Source organism: Zosterops lateralis, assembly GCF_965231275.1.
Source record: "Zosterops lateralis genome assembly, chromosome: 2".
Taxonomy (NCBI): Eukaryota; Metazoa; Chordata; class Aves; order Passeriformes; family Zosteropidae; genus Zosterops; species Zosterops lateralis.
In genome coordinates this window covers 31,857,923-31,877,965 of record NC_139763.1, presented here as the reverse complement: position 1 = coordinate 31,877,965, position 20,043 = coordinate 31,857,923, and the positions used below count along the sequence as shown (strand labels likewise).

General features: G+C 36.0%; 2 protein-coding genes across 2 annotated transcripts in view; one reads left to right on the top strand and one right to left on the bottom strand.

Moving 5' to 3' along the window:
- MRPL30 (mitochondrial ribosomal protein L30) overlaps positions 1–20,043 on the top strand; it is a 143,006-nt gene that overhangs the window by 110,203 nt on the left and 12,760 nt on the right. The window lies entirely within an intron of this gene.
- TSGA10 (testis specific 10) lies at positions 306–18,322 on the bottom strand (the record flags this gene model as incomplete). The annotated part of the gene is given in 18 exon segments (XM_083854463.1): positions 306–378; positions 5,594–5,718; positions 5,724–5,789; positions 6,174–6,226; positions 9,942–10,024; positions 10,026–10,134; positions 10,699–10,813; positions 11,637–11,783; positions 11,787–11,800; positions 13,006–13,075; positions 13,079–13,121; positions 14,118–14,143; positions 14,147–14,269; positions 16,597–16,674; positions 16,863–17,036; positions 17,385–17,457; positions 17,459–17,538; positions 18,305–18,322. Coding segments are annotated over 18 exon segments (1,470 nt in total).

Here is a 20,043-nt window from a genome sequence, read left to right as displayed (position 1 = left end):
AAATCTAGATATGGATTCTGAAAGCACTTCGAGGAAACTTCCTAGTCTCTTTTACAGTCAATCCAAATCATTTGACAGATTGGATTTTATTGTATAAAGATGTCATAACGCATTTCATGTGTAAGGTAAGCTTTGGACTCCTATACTTAAGAAAATCAGACAGAAAAGGTTTTTCCCACCAGGTCTGCAACACAAACTGCAGAGCAGATCCTTTTCACTTTACTGGAGCAAGGACTCTGGTACAATAAATACACAGAGAAAGATTGAATAATAAGAAAAGGTTACTGTCCAATTTACTTCTGCTATCACATCCTCCATAGAAGGAAAAGGTGACTGTCTTCTTCATCTCTCATCACAGACTGTCTGCTGAAATAGCACCTGGACAGAAGGAAAGGCATTAGTAGTGATTCCAACATTACTATCTCATCGTACTTCATGTATATTGCCAAGTCCCACGTTAGCTGTGGAGGAAGCCTCTCCAATTTCTAGCAGTTATTTCTACAATACCTTTTTCAATCCCTGGTGACTTGCCTTAAAGTGGTTGAAAAAAGAGGTTTCCCCTCCAAGAGGACCCTCCTGGAATAGTAGTACACTACTTAACAGGAACTTACACCTAGATCATATATCATCAAGTCCCCAAATACCTATTTTAAAAGTCTTAATTCTGTGATTCTGCTGATTATTAAACCCAAATATTTGCATTAATATTCTTGCTTTTACTCTCGGGCAATATTTTGTATTTGTTTTTATTTCATTCTGGTCTCAATGAATTTTCTAAATCTTTCTAGAGTTAGCTGAGAGGGAAATCATCATTCATAGATATTTCATACATTTCTACTATTCCATCTTATTCTTGATTGACACTCGAAGTGGTTGACATAAAATTTATCAAGAACTGTAGTATTGTGGACATTAAAGCAAATACGCAAATCAAATGTAAATCATGTATACAAAGCAGACATTTCCAGATTCAGATCTCTGCTCTGTTTTAGGAGAGCCTTTTCCAACAGGCTATTTCAATCATTTCTGTATCACTACACTACACAAACCTGATAAATTCTTTCTATTTAAGCTTTTAAAATGTAGCACAGGCTGCCAACATTTCAGTTATTATTTTAGCTACATGTTTGGGTTTTTTTTAATGAAAACAATCCCAAACTATCTAGCATAAACAAGTAACTAAGTAGTGTTTAAGGGAATTGAACAACCTGGTCTAGTGGAAGGTTAGAACTAGATGGTCTTTAATGTCCCTTCCAACCCAAGTTATGAATTATATTAGTTATTATATATTAATTATGTATCTTGAATTCTCAAAAATAGAAAATAACCAAGCAGAAGAAAAATTTTCATTGCCATGCAAAAGCTACATAGATTTAATTAAGAAAAACTTAGCTTAAAACAGTCTGAAAATTTTAAACAAACCTGACTCATTTATTTCATTTTTATTCTTTAAACTCATTGTACCCTAGGAATGTGAAAAAGTCACATAAGGCCAACCAGGATTCCCAAACCAAAGCAGCAAAACACCAAGCTAAAATCCCCCACAAAACTAGAAAAAAAAATTAAAAAAAAAAATCAAGCAAGATAGGAATTGAATTCCTAATCTAGCTTGTAGAAGATTAGTCTTCATTTGTTATTTAGCCAGAAGTTTACTACTTAGAATGGAATTTTATCACCCCGAAAAGGGAGTAATGCAAATAGAAAAAGCGCCATAATTGTTAGTATCTGTGTGCTGACTACAAGGATTGTTTCCTCTTTTCTTTGGTAACTATCAAAAATAGAAGAAAGTGTTATGGTAATTAAAAGTAAATTAAACTGTTCCAAATGACACAATGTTTCTTTCAACAAATTTAAGAGCTACACTGTAATCAGCTGAAGGAGGAGTAGACGCATTTCTATCAGAGGCATGAAGACTCCCTGTACCTGCCATCAAGGACTGACAGTAGCTAAAAAATAAGTATCTTGTACAGCTGTGCTTTCTTCCTAAGGGCACCAGAACCAGCTCACTGATCTGAAGAAACTTGTCTCATTTTATTGGGACCCATTTTTAATACTTAGAGGAGCCTTTGATAGCAAAGATTAGTCAAGTGCCAAAGGTAATAATCTCAGTGAACAAATTAAACTTGGAAGTACATCATCATCTCAAGAGCAAGTCATGAAATTAGACTCCTTCCCTCTTCAACTGGCAATATTTTTTTAATGCATGCTGCCATCAATCTATCAAAAACATGTGATGCAACAAGCATGCAGCTACCAAATAGGAAACTTGGCTGAGACTGAAACTGCCGGGAGTAACTCCATGTTGTGGAAGCTCCATTCCACTAATTATTAAAGAGAAAGCTGGACTTGCTCCTTCTCAGGATTATGAGTACTTGAAAACTTCGAGAATGCATTTATGTTTCTTGTAAAAACATGGGCATATATAGAGTCAAAACTACTCTGAAAACTAGAAGAAAGACCAGATAGTTAAGACCTTTTATGTAAGAAAGATGAAAATACTTACATCTACACTTTGTACAAAACAGTGGCAAGTTGAGATTTTCTGCAGCATTATTTCCATTACTGTTTTAAGAATTGTTAACTACAGCATCCCAATACAAGTAGTTGGTGTTGATTATATAGTTTGATACAATTCAATAAAACAAAACAAAATAAAAGGAGCATCATAAAAAGATTGTGGTCCTGAATGTTCTTGTAACTTTTCTTGCATGGATTCGATGGAATTCAGTTGATACTTTGACAAGAAGTATCAGAGTTCATGCTTTTATTTTTCTTTCCCACACAGTGTTTGGAAATTAAATGCTGTGGAAACACCTATCCTTTCAGAGATCCATCAGGAAATTGATGATGGGAATGTTGAGGTCATGATGGTTTTAATGTAAAGCTTAACTGATGTGAATTTGTACAACTCTGATGTTGAAGTTCCTGAAGTTCCCTAAATAAACATTATTTTACTGAGACTAAACATTTTTTCAAAAATTTTTAAAACTATCTCATAGTCAGTACAAGCCTTTTTTGTCCTAAGATCATCAGCTTCTAAAATTTATTTTAAAAGGAAATGTAGTTTTCATCATATACTTCTCCGAAAGACAGATTAGTAAATCTCTTTGTATTATTTCCTTACTGAGATTTATTTCTACTTATTTAAGTATCCATTGTCTCAATTTTCCCTGAAAGACAGAAGATAGCCATGGTAACTGCAGGTTTAAAACTAAAAACTGTAAACATCTTCAGGGAAGAAAAGCCTAATTTTAAGATTATTCAAAAGTAAGAAGAGTGCTGCTTGTTGTATTCCTGTGCTGTTTGAGTTGGCAAGGCCAGTGGACTAGAGTCTACTGAAGTGCTCTGAAACTGATGGCTATTTAAGAGATGGTGGAATCCCCAATGGGAAAGTTGCAAAATGGAAGTCAAATCATTTTGAGTGCAAGAGATGGGGCCTGGCTATTAGATCAACACATATCTCCTGCATCTGGCTGTATGAGAAGCAAGTATGTGGGATTGGATAATGCATTGGAAAGTTTTGAAGGTACATGGGATCCTGCTTTCAGTCTGTCAGTTGTTTACATAAGGAGAATCTAGTCTGTGTTGGATTGGGAAGCTACCAGGTAGGGTGGCTACAACAACCCCTGGGTTTCAGTGTGGCTCAGCCATTACCACAGACTTACCCGTGGAGTGGACCACTGAAGCAGGTCACTAAAGCCTACTGAGGAATTATCACATTCACTACTAGCTCAGGGAGCTGGATCTAGGGACAACAAAAGGACTTGCTCTAGCAACAGCAGCTCAGCAAGCCCAACAGTCCCTGTGTTTTCTCACCACAGCCAGGGGAGGACAATAATTAAAACCTGTTGTTTCCACCGGAGTCCAAACTGCTTCTGCAGTCAGAGGGATGGGAGGGATGGGGAAGAGCTTTTCCTGGCTGGTAATGAAAAAGCTAGACTGATGGATCAAGCCTCTTGGTATCACTGTTTTGGTGCCTATTCAATGACACCTGACAATGTTGGCACTTCCACCTTCTGATTTCAGGCATTATTCCATTCTGCACCAAGGCAGTAAATCAGCACAACTAGTCCAGCCACTGTTATAAAAAGGATACCATATACCCACTTCTTCAATCTAACAACAAAACCAAACCAGTCACTACTCACAGCTGTTGCTTCCATTATGTACTAATACGACATTGACTTTAATGATAGTATTTTCCATACATGGCAAATTTTATGGTTTTCCCTTGCCAGTACCAGAAAAATAGATTGCCTCTAAGAAGCTGGCTTAATTTCCTTTCATGAAAGCAGAGATGTCCTCTCCAGACCCCTTGTCCTTACTTGTGAAAGAACAGAATATCAACAATTTACTAGTTATCAAAATTTTAATAGTTAAACAAGACACCTCGTTCTCAGACCTGTGCTATAGTCACATCAACTCTGCTTCTTTTAGCTCCCTCTTTTACATATCCAAATAATACCCAAAACTGTAATATTTTATTCTCAATACATCCATGAAATAGAAAAGTATTGTTGTTTCAAAGATAAGAAAACTGTGTAAGACACCAAGACTACATAGAAAAATTAATGCATGAAGCAGGACAGGGACCATTCTCTGGTGCTTTGGCCAAATAATGTGAAATAGTTCCTACATGTTGTTAAACTCTCTTCTTGCAAAATAAATAAATTTAAAAAAAAGTCATACTGCCATTGGGGAACCATCCATAGCACTTCAAGCAGTACCTGGGAAAATGGGGGTTGGTACAGGTGAAAATCATTCCAGAGGGTACAGAGAACTAGTAAGTGATAAAGCACTTGTATAAACCACTAGTCACCTGGATTTTCACTACGGATTAACACAGGCATTAGTATAAATGAGTGAAGAGAGATGAGCATCTTCAGGAAAGTGACCCTAAGCCATCCTAAACCAGGCTGTTCCAGAGGGTAGTTGATCTCACTGTCTAATTCTGTTTGCTATGCAGGCAACCTACACAACCAATTTAGAGTTACATGTGTAACAGCTGAACAGACTAAATTTAGTGACATGAATAGTCTCTGAACACATCGGAGATGTACAGCAGTGTAAATCCAAACTTTGTTGTTTATCTGACTAATTAGCCTTAGTACTATACTGCATTTCACCCCAATTAGCTGCAGGAAGCACAATACAAAACATACTTTCCTATCAAAGCACTCAGTCCCCAGCTGTGTTTTGGTGATACCCAGTTCTGACTCTGACTGAGCTGCTCTGTTTCTGAGGTGAGTAAAATCTTGATTCTGCACAGCACTGCGAAGCCCATACACAGTAATTAGATAGCAACTGTAATTCTCCAAGCACGTAGCCACATGCAATTATTCAAAATTAAAAAGACAGCTGTATCATGCAAGTGCGATTAAGTACATTTTTTCAAGCAAAATATAACACTATGAAGAAGAGTCTATTATGGTTTAACTGAGAAATCCAAAGCAGGTTTTTGGTATCTTCTGCTATTAATGTAGTCAAGGTACACTGGCCATTTGAAAATGCAGCTAAATATAAAACCACCTCTGTTTAAATACACTTGTAAAGAATGAGAAAAACTGCAATACTCTCCTGGTCATTTACTCACAGATTATTTTCTACTAAAGCAAGCTGTTCCTTGAGAAACTGAATTTCAGAGTGTTTCTCTTGCTTTGCTTTCTGTGACCAAATTTTATTCTCACAATTGGACACAAGCAAAGATTCCAGGTTTTCTTAGATGCTTTTTCATTTCCCAGTTGTTTCCTCAGCAGCTCTGTTTCAGTATGGTTTGACTCACACTTGCTCTGCAGATAAACAAAGATTTTAAAGTTTCAGGTATAGTCTATCAAGCTTTCTGGCATTCTAGTGGGGTAATCTTTAAAAAAAAGATAAAAATAAAAAAGGAACTCTGGGATCAATGACAAATTTCTTTTTTCACTCCAAGAGGGATGATTAATATTATATTTTCCCAGTCAAAATCCTCTGTCAGATTTATAGAATCATCTAATGTTTATATCTTAATAAATGTACTCAATACAAATGACAAAATACTGTGAAATATATGGATCAATGGATTCTGTAGACAGAATCATTAATGAAGAGGAAGGAAGGAAGTTTCACATTTTGTTGAGGCAAGAAGCTATTGATTAACTGTTTGCACACAGGAAATAACATGTGGTACTACAAACCGGTACCAGCATCACCAGCAAAGTGAGATTACACTTCTTGTACTTACAGGAGCCTGGGGAAAGGCAAAATGAATGAAATCCCAACAAAGAGATTAAGTATCTATATATCTTTGAGGAACCAAAAAAGAATACCCAAAAAACCTAGTATATTCCACTGCATAAGGAATGAGGGCCATACCTGAGACATAGCTACACATGCACACATTAAAAAAATAATTCTGGAGACTGAGAATCAGGCAAATCAGTATTGGGTCAGCTGCAGAGACAAAGAAAACTGCCTGTTTTAATCTTAGCATAAGTAAGCTGGATGCTATTTTCCCCTAATCTTTTAATGTATGCATTATAGTCTGACTAACTGAGTCTGTTGGGGTGATGCAAAACTTTTATCTGTATTTTACTCAAGCCTAGTTTACATTAAGCACAATAATGCTCAGCCAAAGGTCATGGGAAATCTATGAACTGAGACATCTTAACAAACTCTCCAGCACATTTCTCAGAAATTTCAGAAGATAACCATTTGTGTGTTCAAAGGAAGAAGATACTAGAAGAACTCAGATCATAGGCCAACAGAAGAAAAGAAAAAAAAAAAAGGCAAGAAAAAAGCATTTGTCATTTATCAAAACAAAAGTCACACTGAACTGAACTGAACTAAACCAAAAAGTTTCTTCATTCTGAAAGATCCCATTTTCTATGAACTGTCACGCAAAAATCTAATTTCTTTGCAGGGAAACAGTTTTGATATTCTAAATTTGTATTTCAGAACAAAAGAATACTGAAAACTGTGGACAGAAGAAGATATAGGAAAACAAACAGTATTAGAAACATTGAAAGAACAATATTATTCAGAATCAGGTTTAGTTTCCGCTTCTGAATATAAATATGCTGCAATCTAATAATGCAGATTCTGCACTGGAATACTGTGTAAAATAAGAGCCTTGTCTGAAAGTTATATATGGCTAATGAAAGACTACTGCTTGAAAGATACGGAAAAATTAGTGAAAATTTCCCAACCTCTGACTGACTTTTCTCCAACTGTCCAACTGCATTTCTGCAGTTTTCTTTCCCGAAACTGTTGCTGTTCTCCACAGTCCCAGCAATCCCCCTCACAGAAGGATCCAGGGAGGCTAAGCCATATTAGATCTCATAAAAGTCTCAGATAAATGTCATATGCTGGAACTCTTCCCTGTCAAAAGAATCATAGAGGATTTCACAAGGATACGAAAGACATCACACACATTAGGCTGGAATGCATAACTGACTGGCAAACAGCAGCTTTACCCACTGTGCTTCCAAAAGGCATAAAGGTTTAAAGAGACTGTTGGAAGCCTATAAAGAACAAGAAATTGTCTCAGCTGGAGCAGAGGATGGACAGGTCAGTAAAAGAATCATAATGAAAATATCTGAATAATCTGAGTGTGTATGAACAACTTTTCAAAGTTTATCCAAACTGAATTTCAAAAAATGTGTGTATCACACATTACTTTTGTAGTTTTTATAAAAATCAAGGTCAACAAAAACGGATTTCTAAGGGAAAATAAGAAAAGATTAAAGATATTGATACTTCCTAAAATAATCAATCATTTTAAAGTCCACGCCAAATATAGCTAATAAACAGCTCCAGCTATTCTTCTTACCTAGTAATGAAATGTATCTTTCTTCAAAACAACAGTAATTTTAAGCCCAGACTTATGAGTGGTCATAGTGAAGCCCTGCAAAGCAGTCTGAAACAGAGTCCTTTTTAAAGAGTGTACAAGTCATTCCCCTTGAGGAGCAAGCCCCTGAGAAATGCCAAATTAAACATTTTAAAAATTGAAAAAGTGATCATTCATGATCCTAAAGTGTATTTGGATGTCCTAAGTATAAAATTAACATAACTCATTTTGCTAATATATTTCACATACACTTTCTACCTTCTCTGCTGTGGAAATTAAATGCTAATTTAATCGTTCTTTGATTTGCATCTAGTTTAATGCAAAGTTCTGGTGTAGATGTGACATTTGCAAGTACAGAGACTCTCTCCTAATGTATGTTTTGAGGCCCTCTGCCCATTTTCATGAGAGTTGCTTAAGACAGAAATAGGAGACTTGTGTGCTGCTTCTGTTGTTAAATACTACAGTAAAGCAATGTAAAATTCTACCGAAAAAATTAGAACAGTTTCCAAAATCCTCCAAAATATCTCTATGTAATTGTGGCAAAATTTAAGAGGCAGCAGAAATTTATTCTACAGTAAACTTTAAAGTTATTTCTTTAAATAAGTCCTGTATATAAAAGCTAGACAAGTTCTCGCTTCTGATGCTAAAATTAGCTACTGGCATTTTAAACTCTATTCCTAGAATTCTACTCCTTTTGCAGAGTTAATAAGGTTGAAAATTCTACCATGGACCTCATTTTATTTTCAGATGAGATCCTCTTAGTTTAGCCATAAAATTCGGTTTTGTATGTAGATGATCTGTGAATGCTGAGATTCTGGAGTCATATTTATACTGCTGTCACCTGTAAATAAATTCAGGCATGACTAAGAGATGAGGAGATCACATTAAATTGGAGTCCACAAGGCAGCAGCAGCAGCTCTGACTAAAAGCATTAAGAATTTTGTACATTTAAAGTTAACATAACCTAGGTTTTTCCTTTTTGAAAAATACCTGGACTTTGCCTAGTGATATTCCTGGTCAGCCACTTTCAACTCCTTAAGTTTCAGTGGGTGGCAGAATGAATATAGGAAGTTAACAGAGCAAAGTGAGAGGTAAGGCACTGTGATTTGCTTGAAGGATTTACCAGAAATGACATCCAAAGAGATTATTTTATGGGAGCACATCACATTAATTCTATTTCTGTCTCACCAAAAAAAAAAAAAAAAAAAAAAAAAAAAAAAAAAGACACAAGGGACACAGATGTGTGTTGAACACATTAGGATATTTGAATACAAACTTCTGTGTTTTAGATATTTCCCTTACATGTAACTGTATGAACTGGAATATGACATTTGGAATTCTGACCCAACATGTTGACATAGTGTGCATGAAGAGGCCTGTTTACTCCTATAATTAATAGCAGTCATGAGGGAAGGAATTAGAAGGATGATATGACTGCTGTTTTCAGGCTTGTTGGACAAACTAGAGCCATATAACATTTTTATTATATCTTAAAGGAATGCCAAAATCTGCCACTCCACCCTCCTGTGCTGTTTTGTTATTACTGTGTTCACGTCCACTTCTGAACAGCAACAGTTGGGTTCTTCTAGAGTATCTAATGTTCTTGAGTAGCCCTCAGCAGCTTATGTGATGTTCAGGAAGCAGAAATGATCTGCAACAATAACTGGAGAACCCCCAAACCATGTTTATACGCTCACAATGTATTTCCAAAGACAAGGTGTGAATTTTTCTTTAAGTTCTTCAGATTTTCAAGTGGGAAGAGGCTCTTTGGGACACCTAAAATGGTGAAAAGAAGGCTAAGAAGCTCAAAGCAAGAAGAGCGGGGACAGGAACATGACAAAGGTGACAAAGCACTTAAGTGATTCAGGTATGTGGAATTGTGTGATTCTGAACCATGAGAACATCTAATTCTTTTGTCTTCCTTGATTATTTTTTTTTTTAAGATTTTTTTCCCCATGTGTGACTAGTGGAATTCTGATCATATTATTATATAAAGTAAAAGGCATACAGTTCATGGTGAAAAATCTCCCTGAAATAGAAGTGGCATTAAACATAATTTTAAAATATTATCAGAACATTTCAAGGGTGAACTGTGGAAAGAATGATTTCGAGTCACTTGCTCCATCTGTGTTCCAAGGGACTCTATTTTCCCTTTCCAACTGTGGCTCTGAGACTGCTCTGCTCAGTGCCAGTCTAACAGGAAAAGCCTGTTTCTGCTTCATGGCATTTTGCTTCCCAGCCTTCTCCTTGTTCACAGGCTTTGTGATAATTCTCCAAGAGCTCACAGTTCTCTCTCCAAACACATAAACCTTGTTTATTTAATAATTTACAGTAAGCTCCAAAAAATAGGGATATTTATAGCCCTACAGATAGGGCATTGGATATACTCTTTCCACTGAAAATTTTGCCATTTAGTGAAAACATTGAGAGACTTCTCAAGAGTCAGAGTTTTGTGCAAGATGAGTACATTTTAATGATCAATAAACATGTGTTAAGAATGGCTAGGTTAACATTAGACATATAAGGTATAGCAATAAAGTGCAGTAATATTTCTTTTTACTTTAATTCCATAAAGTAATAAAGACAAAAGACTTCCAAGTCTCTGTATTAGTCCCTGTCTGATTTTTTAAGTTTAATAAACACACGTGTGTGTGTGTGTATATATATTCCCACAATGACATATTCTACATTAATTCTACATTTTGTACTGCAAGGAAAAAAAAAAAAAAAAAAAAAAAAGCCATGAAAATATGTTCAAACTACTAAAACCAAATTAAGGGAATGCAAATAAGTTTGAGTTAGGAAGGAAATTCTTCTATGGAGATACCTAATATTTTCATTTTTAGTTAAAAACCAACAGTTTTAATTTGCACTCACTTTTGACTTCAGCACATACTTCAGCCTGAAAGTATCTCCATTTGAATCCTGGGCTTTCAACTTCATATCATCAAGCTCAGTTTGGTACTTTGCTAGTTTTTTATATAGTACCTATGAAGAAAGGTTTTTTCCATAAGGTTTAAGTGCTTGTACCTCAAAAAAAAGGTACTGCTTGTACCTTAAAAAAAAAAAAAAGAATTAGTGTATATTGAAGGTCTATGGCTTTATTAACTAGTTTTTAAAGGCTATGTGAAATGTAAATTATGTGCATTTTTATAAATCAAATTTTTCTTTTGTGAAAAATATGTTTTTTACTTATAAATAATGCTATATCTTCTTAGAAAGGAGAAAAATGTCTGTAAAAGAATGTAGCAGTTAAAAAGAAAAAAAACCCAGATGGTTTATTTAGCAGCTAGATTGTCATAAAAAATCTTGATCAGAGCTTAATCAGTTCCATCTCTTTTTACATTACAGTTTTTTTTAAAAGCCTATATTTTAAAAAGTAGAAGACTGATAAAAAATTAAGTAATCTAATTATTACAGAATTGCTTGTATGCTAATTAATCAAGTGGTTATCTCCCAGTCAGGAAAAATAAAGCCAAAATTATTAGGAGAACAGACACAGAACTTCTGAGAATTATTGCTTGAAATAGTGAACAGAAGAAGGAAAAAGAACTGCAGAAAGGCTGTCTTGAACTGCACAGTTCAGAAATTTCTTCTGTGCAAAATTACTAGGAGAACTCAGCTGGATGATGAGCACAGGTCAAACCTACTGCTGTTGGAGTCAACATGAGTTTTTATTGCTGCCCTTAACCTGGAGCAGAACTAGACCAGCACACAGCACTGCAGTAGGTACCAATACAGGATAGGTGTGATAACCCAACAGATCCCTTCCCTATTTAGTTTTTGTGACTATTTGAATATTAGAACACACCTTAATTGCCAAGCTTTCCTGAAAAGTAGCAATCCTCTCAATCCTCTCTCTTCCTTCTTCCACACAGTCTTGCAAAGATGACTTCTCCACATTAAGTTGTGCAGTGGTTTCTTTCAAAGTACAGATCTCCTCTTGTTGTACAAGACTTTATCTTGAAAAGTTACCTGCATGCAATCAGAAGCATCTCAGCTTTTATTAATTCAAGCCACTTGAAATTAAAACTTTTTAATACACTTCTAAAACACAAAAACACAAGGCAAAAGTTGCCCTTCAAGAAAGCACTGAAGCATGCACCTATTAAAAATATAGTAATAATAATCTATAAATTATATTTTTAGAGCTGGATTCTTCTTTAGATCAGGGCCTTAAATTACATGGCTCAGAACAAATCTGTTTTTCAAGAGCAAATATTTAGATCATTAAAAATAACTTTCTTTGGAATTATAACGAAAGTTTAAACAGAATCACTACAGACAGAAGCAACATGTAGACTGCAGCCTGTAATTACAGATGAAGTAAAGACTGTTTTCCTGATATTGCCAAGAGGTAATAAACTGGGAGGAGTGGCTGATACACCAGAGGGTCATGATGCCATCCAGAGGGACCCTCAGCAGCTGCAGAAATGGCCTGAGAACAACCTCATGAAGTTCAATAAAGAGAATTCCTGAACCTAGGGAGGAACAACCTCTGGCACCAGAGGGACCTCTGGTACCTTGGGGACCACCCAGCTGGAGAGCAGCTTGGCAGGAAAGCTGGGAGTCCTGATGGGCATCATGCTGAACAAGAGCCACCAATGTGCCCTTGCTGTAAAGAAGACAAGCAGTATCTTGCTCTGCATTAGGGCTTTCCCTAATCACCACTCTACAGCTGTAGTTTTGGAAGAACTTATCCCTTGGCATTACAGGAATAATAATCCTTGTATCCATTTCCTTTACTCCCATAATATAAAAAAGGTGCAACACACAGTACAGGCTATATTCTGCAATACACTATAAAGCATGTTTTCCTGATTTCCACCATCAGTATTTTATGGTGCTGAGAAGTGCTACCACTACCTTAGCAAATCACAAATATAACTGATAGGCTCAGACACTGCACACTGCTACCAGCACACGCTGTTCAGCTGACAGCATGTGTTGTCACTGAAACTTACACTTACCAGAGCTCTGCCACATAATTTTAAAATGCAAAAACCTGTCAATAATGAAAGAAAACAACTTTTGCATTCAAAATGTTAAAACTTTCAGAAGTATATTTATTTGCATTCAATGCCTTTTCTTTCAATCCATTAAAAAAAGAAAAAAGATGACTGCAGAATATGAAAATTAGTCTATTGAATTTTATTATAAAAATTGGATCTGTCACTCACCAGTTTTTTCATCTAAATGTATAATTTTCTCTTGGTTCAGTTGCACTTCAAGTTTTTTCTTCACAAGGCTTCACTGAATCTCTGAAAGCCTCAGTTCTGTCTTTTCATTCAATAAACTGGAAAAGCAGAAGCATTAAACAGGAGAATTCAGACACTGAATTTTTTTTTTCTCTTTTGGAAAGTTCACTAAAATTGCAAAAGATAGGAAAAACTGGGATTTTTCTATTTTAGACTGTTTGAGATATTTTATTAATGTTAACTTTAATCTCAGGATATTAAATTCTGAATAATCATGTAAAGGATTACAGAAAAGTAAAAATTTTTTGCAGCAGGTGATTATAAAAAAGTCACAAAAATAATTAAAATCAAAATCATCTCCTGAGACATCCATTGGAATACGTGGCCTGTTTCAAGTTATAACCAAGATATCTGTTCAAATGTAGTAATATTAATGATTCTCACACTGTTCAAGAAACTGAAAAGAATTATCAGTTTGGTTTGGGGGTGTAAAGAAAAAGATATTTTGGTAGCAGCAACTAGTTTTCAACAATTCAACAGTGTTCATAAATCTGACTATTTATTATAAAGCAACATTCACTGACATATGTTTTATTCCCTAAAGGCTCTGATTGACTAGTCCTACTATGCTTCTGATCGTGGCTGGGAACTCCAGTTGAGCAGCAGACCAGCAAAAAGTCAGTTTTATTTCCTCTCATGAAAAGGCTCCAAGACTCTCAAAACCAACAACATGACATTCACTAGTTTATGCATGTTTGCATGTTTTTATAAAAATAAAATAAAAATGGAAATAAAATTATTCATATGCTATTTACCAAAACCCATAATCCCTCTAGTTTCTAATAGAAAGCTCCTAACTCTAAAGTAAGTGAATTTTCACAGAAGATGGTTTCCACCATATCATCATATCAATAAGACAAGAACATTTACATATAAATAAGCAATGAGGAAAACAATTTCATTCCAAAATGCAGGATGGCTCATAAGCATCTTTTGTAAATTCCTTTCCCTTTGAGCCATATAACAGTTACAAAAACAGTGAGCATAGGCTGATGTTACTAGTCAAATTAATGCAATTACATACTTTTACTTACCAAAGAGAAGCATATTCAGCTTCCTGTCAACTCAGCTCAGTTTCAGAATCCAGTACTTTTCCTGTCAATCTTTTCATCTCAGTTTCCAGAGAATCAGTAGTGTCTTTCATTAGTGCCACTTTGGACATCTGTTCTAACTGTTCACTATCCAACTATAAATATAATCAAACACTAACAGCTGAGGAAAAAAAAAAAAAAAAAAAAAAAAAAAAAAAAAAAAAAAAGAGCTGATTTATAGAATTTATTTCAATTTTTACTCTGTTTTTAGCACAAATCTTTTGCTGAAGAAGTAATGTCCAAGCAGCTTATTTACTCAAGGCCTGACTCAGTTTACTGCAGATTGTTGGCAAAGACCTGAAATGTGACTTTCACTTCTTCTGAAGGTAAATCAATTTCCCATCTTTTAGATCTCTGAGAATATTTTCATTTTTGGTTGGTAATTATGCCCGAGGACAAAAATGTTTGTCATTGATCAACAATAAAACTTTTCAGTGCAAAATAACATAAAAGAAAACATTATGGGTGTATGAAGGTAGAAATCATGGTTTGGGACACAACATGACCAATAGGCTTTAGGCTATTTAGGCTTTAGGCCTCTAAATCCAAAGTCTTTTGCAGTCTCCAGCAAAGCTGGTTTGAAATCTTCAGTTTAAACAAACTTCTATCTTTTTATTAAAATGGTTACACTTAACATTCAAAGGGCTGTCCTTTCGAAATTATTTAAAACACTTCTTTTAAAGTACAAAGATTCTCACCTCATCCCTCTCCTCCTTTACAATTTTTTTCAGTACTAATTTCTGTGTTACTATAATCAAAGGTCAGGCCTCTAAAGAGCAAGTCAGTAAGCCTCTGGTATTCAGTAGCTTTTTCAATACTAATGCCATGAATTTCATGTTGATGCATCGTCCCCAAAGAGTACCAAAAGAACTGAAGAAATAAGATGATGTACCTAAAACAGGGCTCCCAATACTCACTACACGTCATATGTAGGCGTGTGATTAAAGTTAATTTACTACTCAGAGCTATTTCAGCCTACAGTGTATTCTTCATATCAGATGCATTCCATTTAATATTATAATCTGTGGTATTATATTTATAAGCTTGACAGGATTTGATAAGGCTGAGGTGGAAAAAGAAGATAAACCAGAATTTATAACCACAAGATCTAGAAGAAAGATATACTGCAGAAATCAATGTTAATTTATTAAAAAATCAAGTTCTACCATGACTGTGAGTAAATTTAAGATTTATAATAATTTTATTAATGTTTTCATTTTCTATTTTAGTCTCATTTCTTAGCAAACAGCTGCATGCATAAGTAACTTAAACCATATTAAATACAACTTGCCAGAACAGTGCAATTACATTTAGCTTTGAAGCATCTTAGTAATACACAATCATAAGCTAATTCACATCTGAATAGACTCCAGGTCTCTAGTCTAAATCCCTGCTCAAAGCATGGCCAGCTCTGAGGTCAGGCTGCTCAAGGCTTTGTCCAGTCCAGTCTTGAAAATCTCCAAGGCTGGGGGCTGCTTGACTGCCCTCATCAGAAGCAAGTATTTCCTTGTATTCAGCCTGAATCCTTCTCATTTCAATGGATGCCCATTGTTGCTCATCTTTCCACCAAACACTGCAGTAAAAAGCCTGTTTATGATTTCTTGATGTCATACCTACTGGCAGGTAGGACTTATGTCCCTCTTAAGCCACTCCTACTCCAGGTGAAACAATCCTATCCTCACCTGGATATAAGATCTCTATGGGTAACAGTGTCAAAAGCTTGGTACAGTCTTAAAATCACAGAATCGCACAGTGGTTTTAGTTGGAAGGGACTTTAAATACCATCTTGTTCCACACCTCCTGCAATGGGCAGGGACACCTTCCATTACATCAGCTTGCTGAGTGCTCCATCCAGACTGGTCTTGAACACTTCCAGGGATAAGGCATCCACAACTTCTCTGGACAACCTGTTCCAGGGTCTCGCCACCCTCACAGTCACAATTTCCTAACTTCTATCTAATCTAAACCTGTTGTCTTCCAGTTTAAAACCACTCCCTCTCGCCCTGTCATTACATGTTCTTGTGAAAACTCCCTCCCCAGCTCTCTTGTTGGTCCCCTTTAGGTACTGGAAGGTGCCAAAACATGTCCCCAAAGTCTTCCCTTCTCCAGCCTGAAAAACCTCAGCTCTCTTAGCCTGTCTTTGTAGGAGAGGTGCTCCAGCCCACTCTGATCATCTTCATGGCCTCCTCTGGATTTACTCCAACAGGTCCATGTCTTTATTATTGTAGGAGACCCAGGGCTGGACACAGTCCTCCAGGTGGGGTATTACCAGAGCAGAGTAGAGGGGAAAGAGTCTTAGTAAATAACATCCACTGCCCTCAGCCTGTTGTTTCCTGATAGCAATCAGGTTGGTCCTGCAGGATTAACCATGAACATCGCCTGTATTCTATTTACAATTCCATAAATAGTTATTTTCCCTTACATTGTGAACAGTAGTTTCAAGCTCCTCAATTCTCTGTTCCAAATGAGCCTTTTCATTAAACGCAATTTCTTGGGAAATCTGTATCAGATAACAGCAGCAACAAAATCTCATATAGAACAAGACTCAACTCACCACAGACTTGTAAAGCAATTAATTCTCAGGATCAGAACAGAAATCCTCAGCAATTTTAATTACACTGCTAAGTAGTGTTCATGTTTAAATAACCTATGGGGTGGGGCTGAGGTGGGATGGGACAGAACCAAACCTTGTAACTGCTCCGTGAGGGTATCATGTTCTGTAGGCATCCTTTGGAAATCTGACAGTGCTGTATCCCTTTCTATCTCCATGTGTCTTAATACAGCTTGCGCTGTCACAGTGCGTTCAGGAGTCCTGGCACATTTTATAACTTCCTGACAAAGCTGGGAAAGCTCCTCCTGTGCCTGTTTTTAAAAACAGTAGAATAACAGAAACACGGAATGGATAATCAATGTATTACTGGATCCTGTGGCTGGTAATGTAGAGCATCCCAGAAACTGTGTAATATTGAAGATGAAGTAATCATTTGTGCACACATTCTTTGATTCAGGAAAGCATTTTTAACTCATGACAGCACTTACAAACTTATATTGAACTGACAGATTCAAATCACAGAATTTCCGTAACTTCTTTTTTCTGTTTTTTAAACAAATACTTTGCATTATTTCTTTTTCATACGAAGCAAAAAATATATTTTTTCTTGCACATTACCTTGTTATTGCAGTTAATCACACAAATATAAATAAAATTACCTGACCATAAAGATCAAGAATTTTGTCTCTCTCAGCTGCTGAAACATTGAAGTTACCCTGAATTTCTGCCACAATGTTCATTTATTTTCCACGTTGACTCAAGTTCTTTACAGTCCCTCAATATTTGCAAGACTTCTGGATCAGAAACCACTCCCTAAAGAATACAGTGATACAGTGTTAAAGTAGAGAAACAAAACTTGAAACACTTTCTTATTATAGCTGGTTTGAAAACTTCTATTATTGGCCTACTCCCATCTTATGGATCCTTCTGTTTACAATTAATTAGTTTTCCTTCCTGGAAGTTATAGCTTTAGTATTTTAACATGAGATATGTTCTAAAAAAATATATTCCTTCTCTTCCAAAGTGATTTCCCAAACTCACTTGGATGAATGACTTTTTTTTTTATGCTGCCACAAGTAGAGGTTCATTAAGACTTGAGAATGTGTTTCTCAACACTTTCAACAAATTCTCAATCTCACATTTATAGCAGTCTCTGTCCTTTTCCAGTGACTTAATAAAGGCATCAAGCCTTGAAGGTGACTCCCTTCCTTTATTTCAGATTCTGTTTGTAACGTAACCTGTATTAGCATAAATGAGAGAGTGCATGCACTGAAATAGAACTTTTATAATTACTGATACTTCAATGTAAAATGGATAAATACACTCTTCAAAATGAATATGAAGGAGATATCTAATTAAAATAAATATCCATATAATACTTTAAAGTAAGTTCTGAATGTCTGTATTTTCTCTTTTTGTTATATTGCAAATATGCCTGAATGTCCTCCTAATATGGATCTAACAAGGAAAAAAGGGACATAAATGTTAATTAACTTGAAATATATCTGTTCAAAACCAAGGGTAGATTTGTACTGGAATATATAATGAATTTTTAAAATATTCATTATCACTTTCATACTAGAAAGTAGGCCACCATGTTTGCTTAAGGTCCATGAAAGGTGAATTTTTTCAATGGAGAAGGCTTCATGGAGACTCCAGTATCTAAACAGAGCTTACAAGAAGGCTACAGAGAGGCTTTTCCCAAGAGAATGTAGTGATAGAGCAAGGGGGAATGACCTTAAGCTGAAGGAGGGAAGGTTTAAATTAGATAATAAGCAGAAATTGAATGTTTTCAAGAAGAATTCACTTCTTCGGAGGGTGATGAGGCACTAGAAGAGATTGCCTACAAAGGCTGTGGAGTTCCCATGTCTCGAGGTTTCAACATAAGCCCAGATGGATCTCTGAGCAACCTGGTCTAGTGGAAGGTGTCCCTGTCCATGAAAGGGGAGTTGGAACTAGGTGGTCTTTAAGGTCCCTTCCAACCCAAACTATTCTATGACTGATTTCCTTGAGCCAGGAGTTCTGTAGGACAGAAGCCAAGCAGCTATGATGGACATACTGACTTCTGGCTCAGTACCAGCACAACAGGTTACCTAAATAGCTTTCTAGCAAGCATGTAATCTCAGCACTTTTATTTCCTTTACTCTTGCCTTCCAAGATGATCATAATATCCGTTGTCCCTACAGGTGTATATGACTGAAATTCTATGGGCAAAGCAAAATGAGAGGTTAGGAATATTCTTTAAAATAATTTTTAAAAATATGCATCATAAAATCTTGTACAAAATAATCAGTAAACCACTTTCCCCATTAATGCTGATATAAGTATTTACGAACACTGTTTCATAGAAATTTTTATTATTTCTCTACTTGGTTTCATCTTGGGAGGCTTTTGAATACCTCTTATCTATGAAAATTCAACTTTCTGTATCAGGTTTATGATATAGAGCAGTTTCTCAATAAACATCACTAAAGCCAAGGAAAGATGCTCATATTTCTTTCTGGTTTTGAGTATAAATGAATACTGAGTGACCGGTTGCTGCTACATCTTTTTGAAAAGATTTTCTGTTGGAGGAGGGAGTTAAGCCAAGCTTCTCCTCAAGTGACAACACTCTCTCCACACCCAGGCAGATAAAAAGAATGACTTCCTCAAATAATGGTTAAATTTTTAACAGTTGTTTGGGGATGGAAACAGGAGGATGGGTCATAAATTGGCACACTCAGACACATGCAATACCATCACTCATTGTTGTTTTGAGTGAAATTATTTTAAAGAATTCTTTTAAAGCACCTTTAACCCAAACCTCCCGGGCCCTCACATGAAGCATAGGCCTTGCCAGTGATTAATGCAAAAGCCTTAGGGAAAGGCAGCACGAGCAATGCTTACAGGTCAGAAGATTTCAGAGACAAAGCCAAGCAACCAAGTCTTGCCAGTCCAGCCCCAAGAGAGAGATGGGTATTCTGAAACTGCCACAGCTAATCAGGTGGGACTGACAGTGAGCTCAGGGAGCTCAGCTGAACACCTCTACTCTAATGGGGTTCATCTCTTTCAGAAGCTAATATCCAAGGAGAAACTTTTACAGATGAAAACTCCAGCAATTGCCACACAATCTCTCTGGCCTGACAAAAACAAAACAAGTGTTAGATAAGACTGACCTAATCTTGTGAAAATAGTTTCCTTTAATTAAACCTTATCTTCTATCCAAAACCCATCTAATTTATGTATCTATTTCTAAGACTGTGCCAGTTGTATCATCCAAAATAACTATTACTCTTTGCACGACACTTGTTCCTTGACAGTCTCAAACAGCAGCCTCAC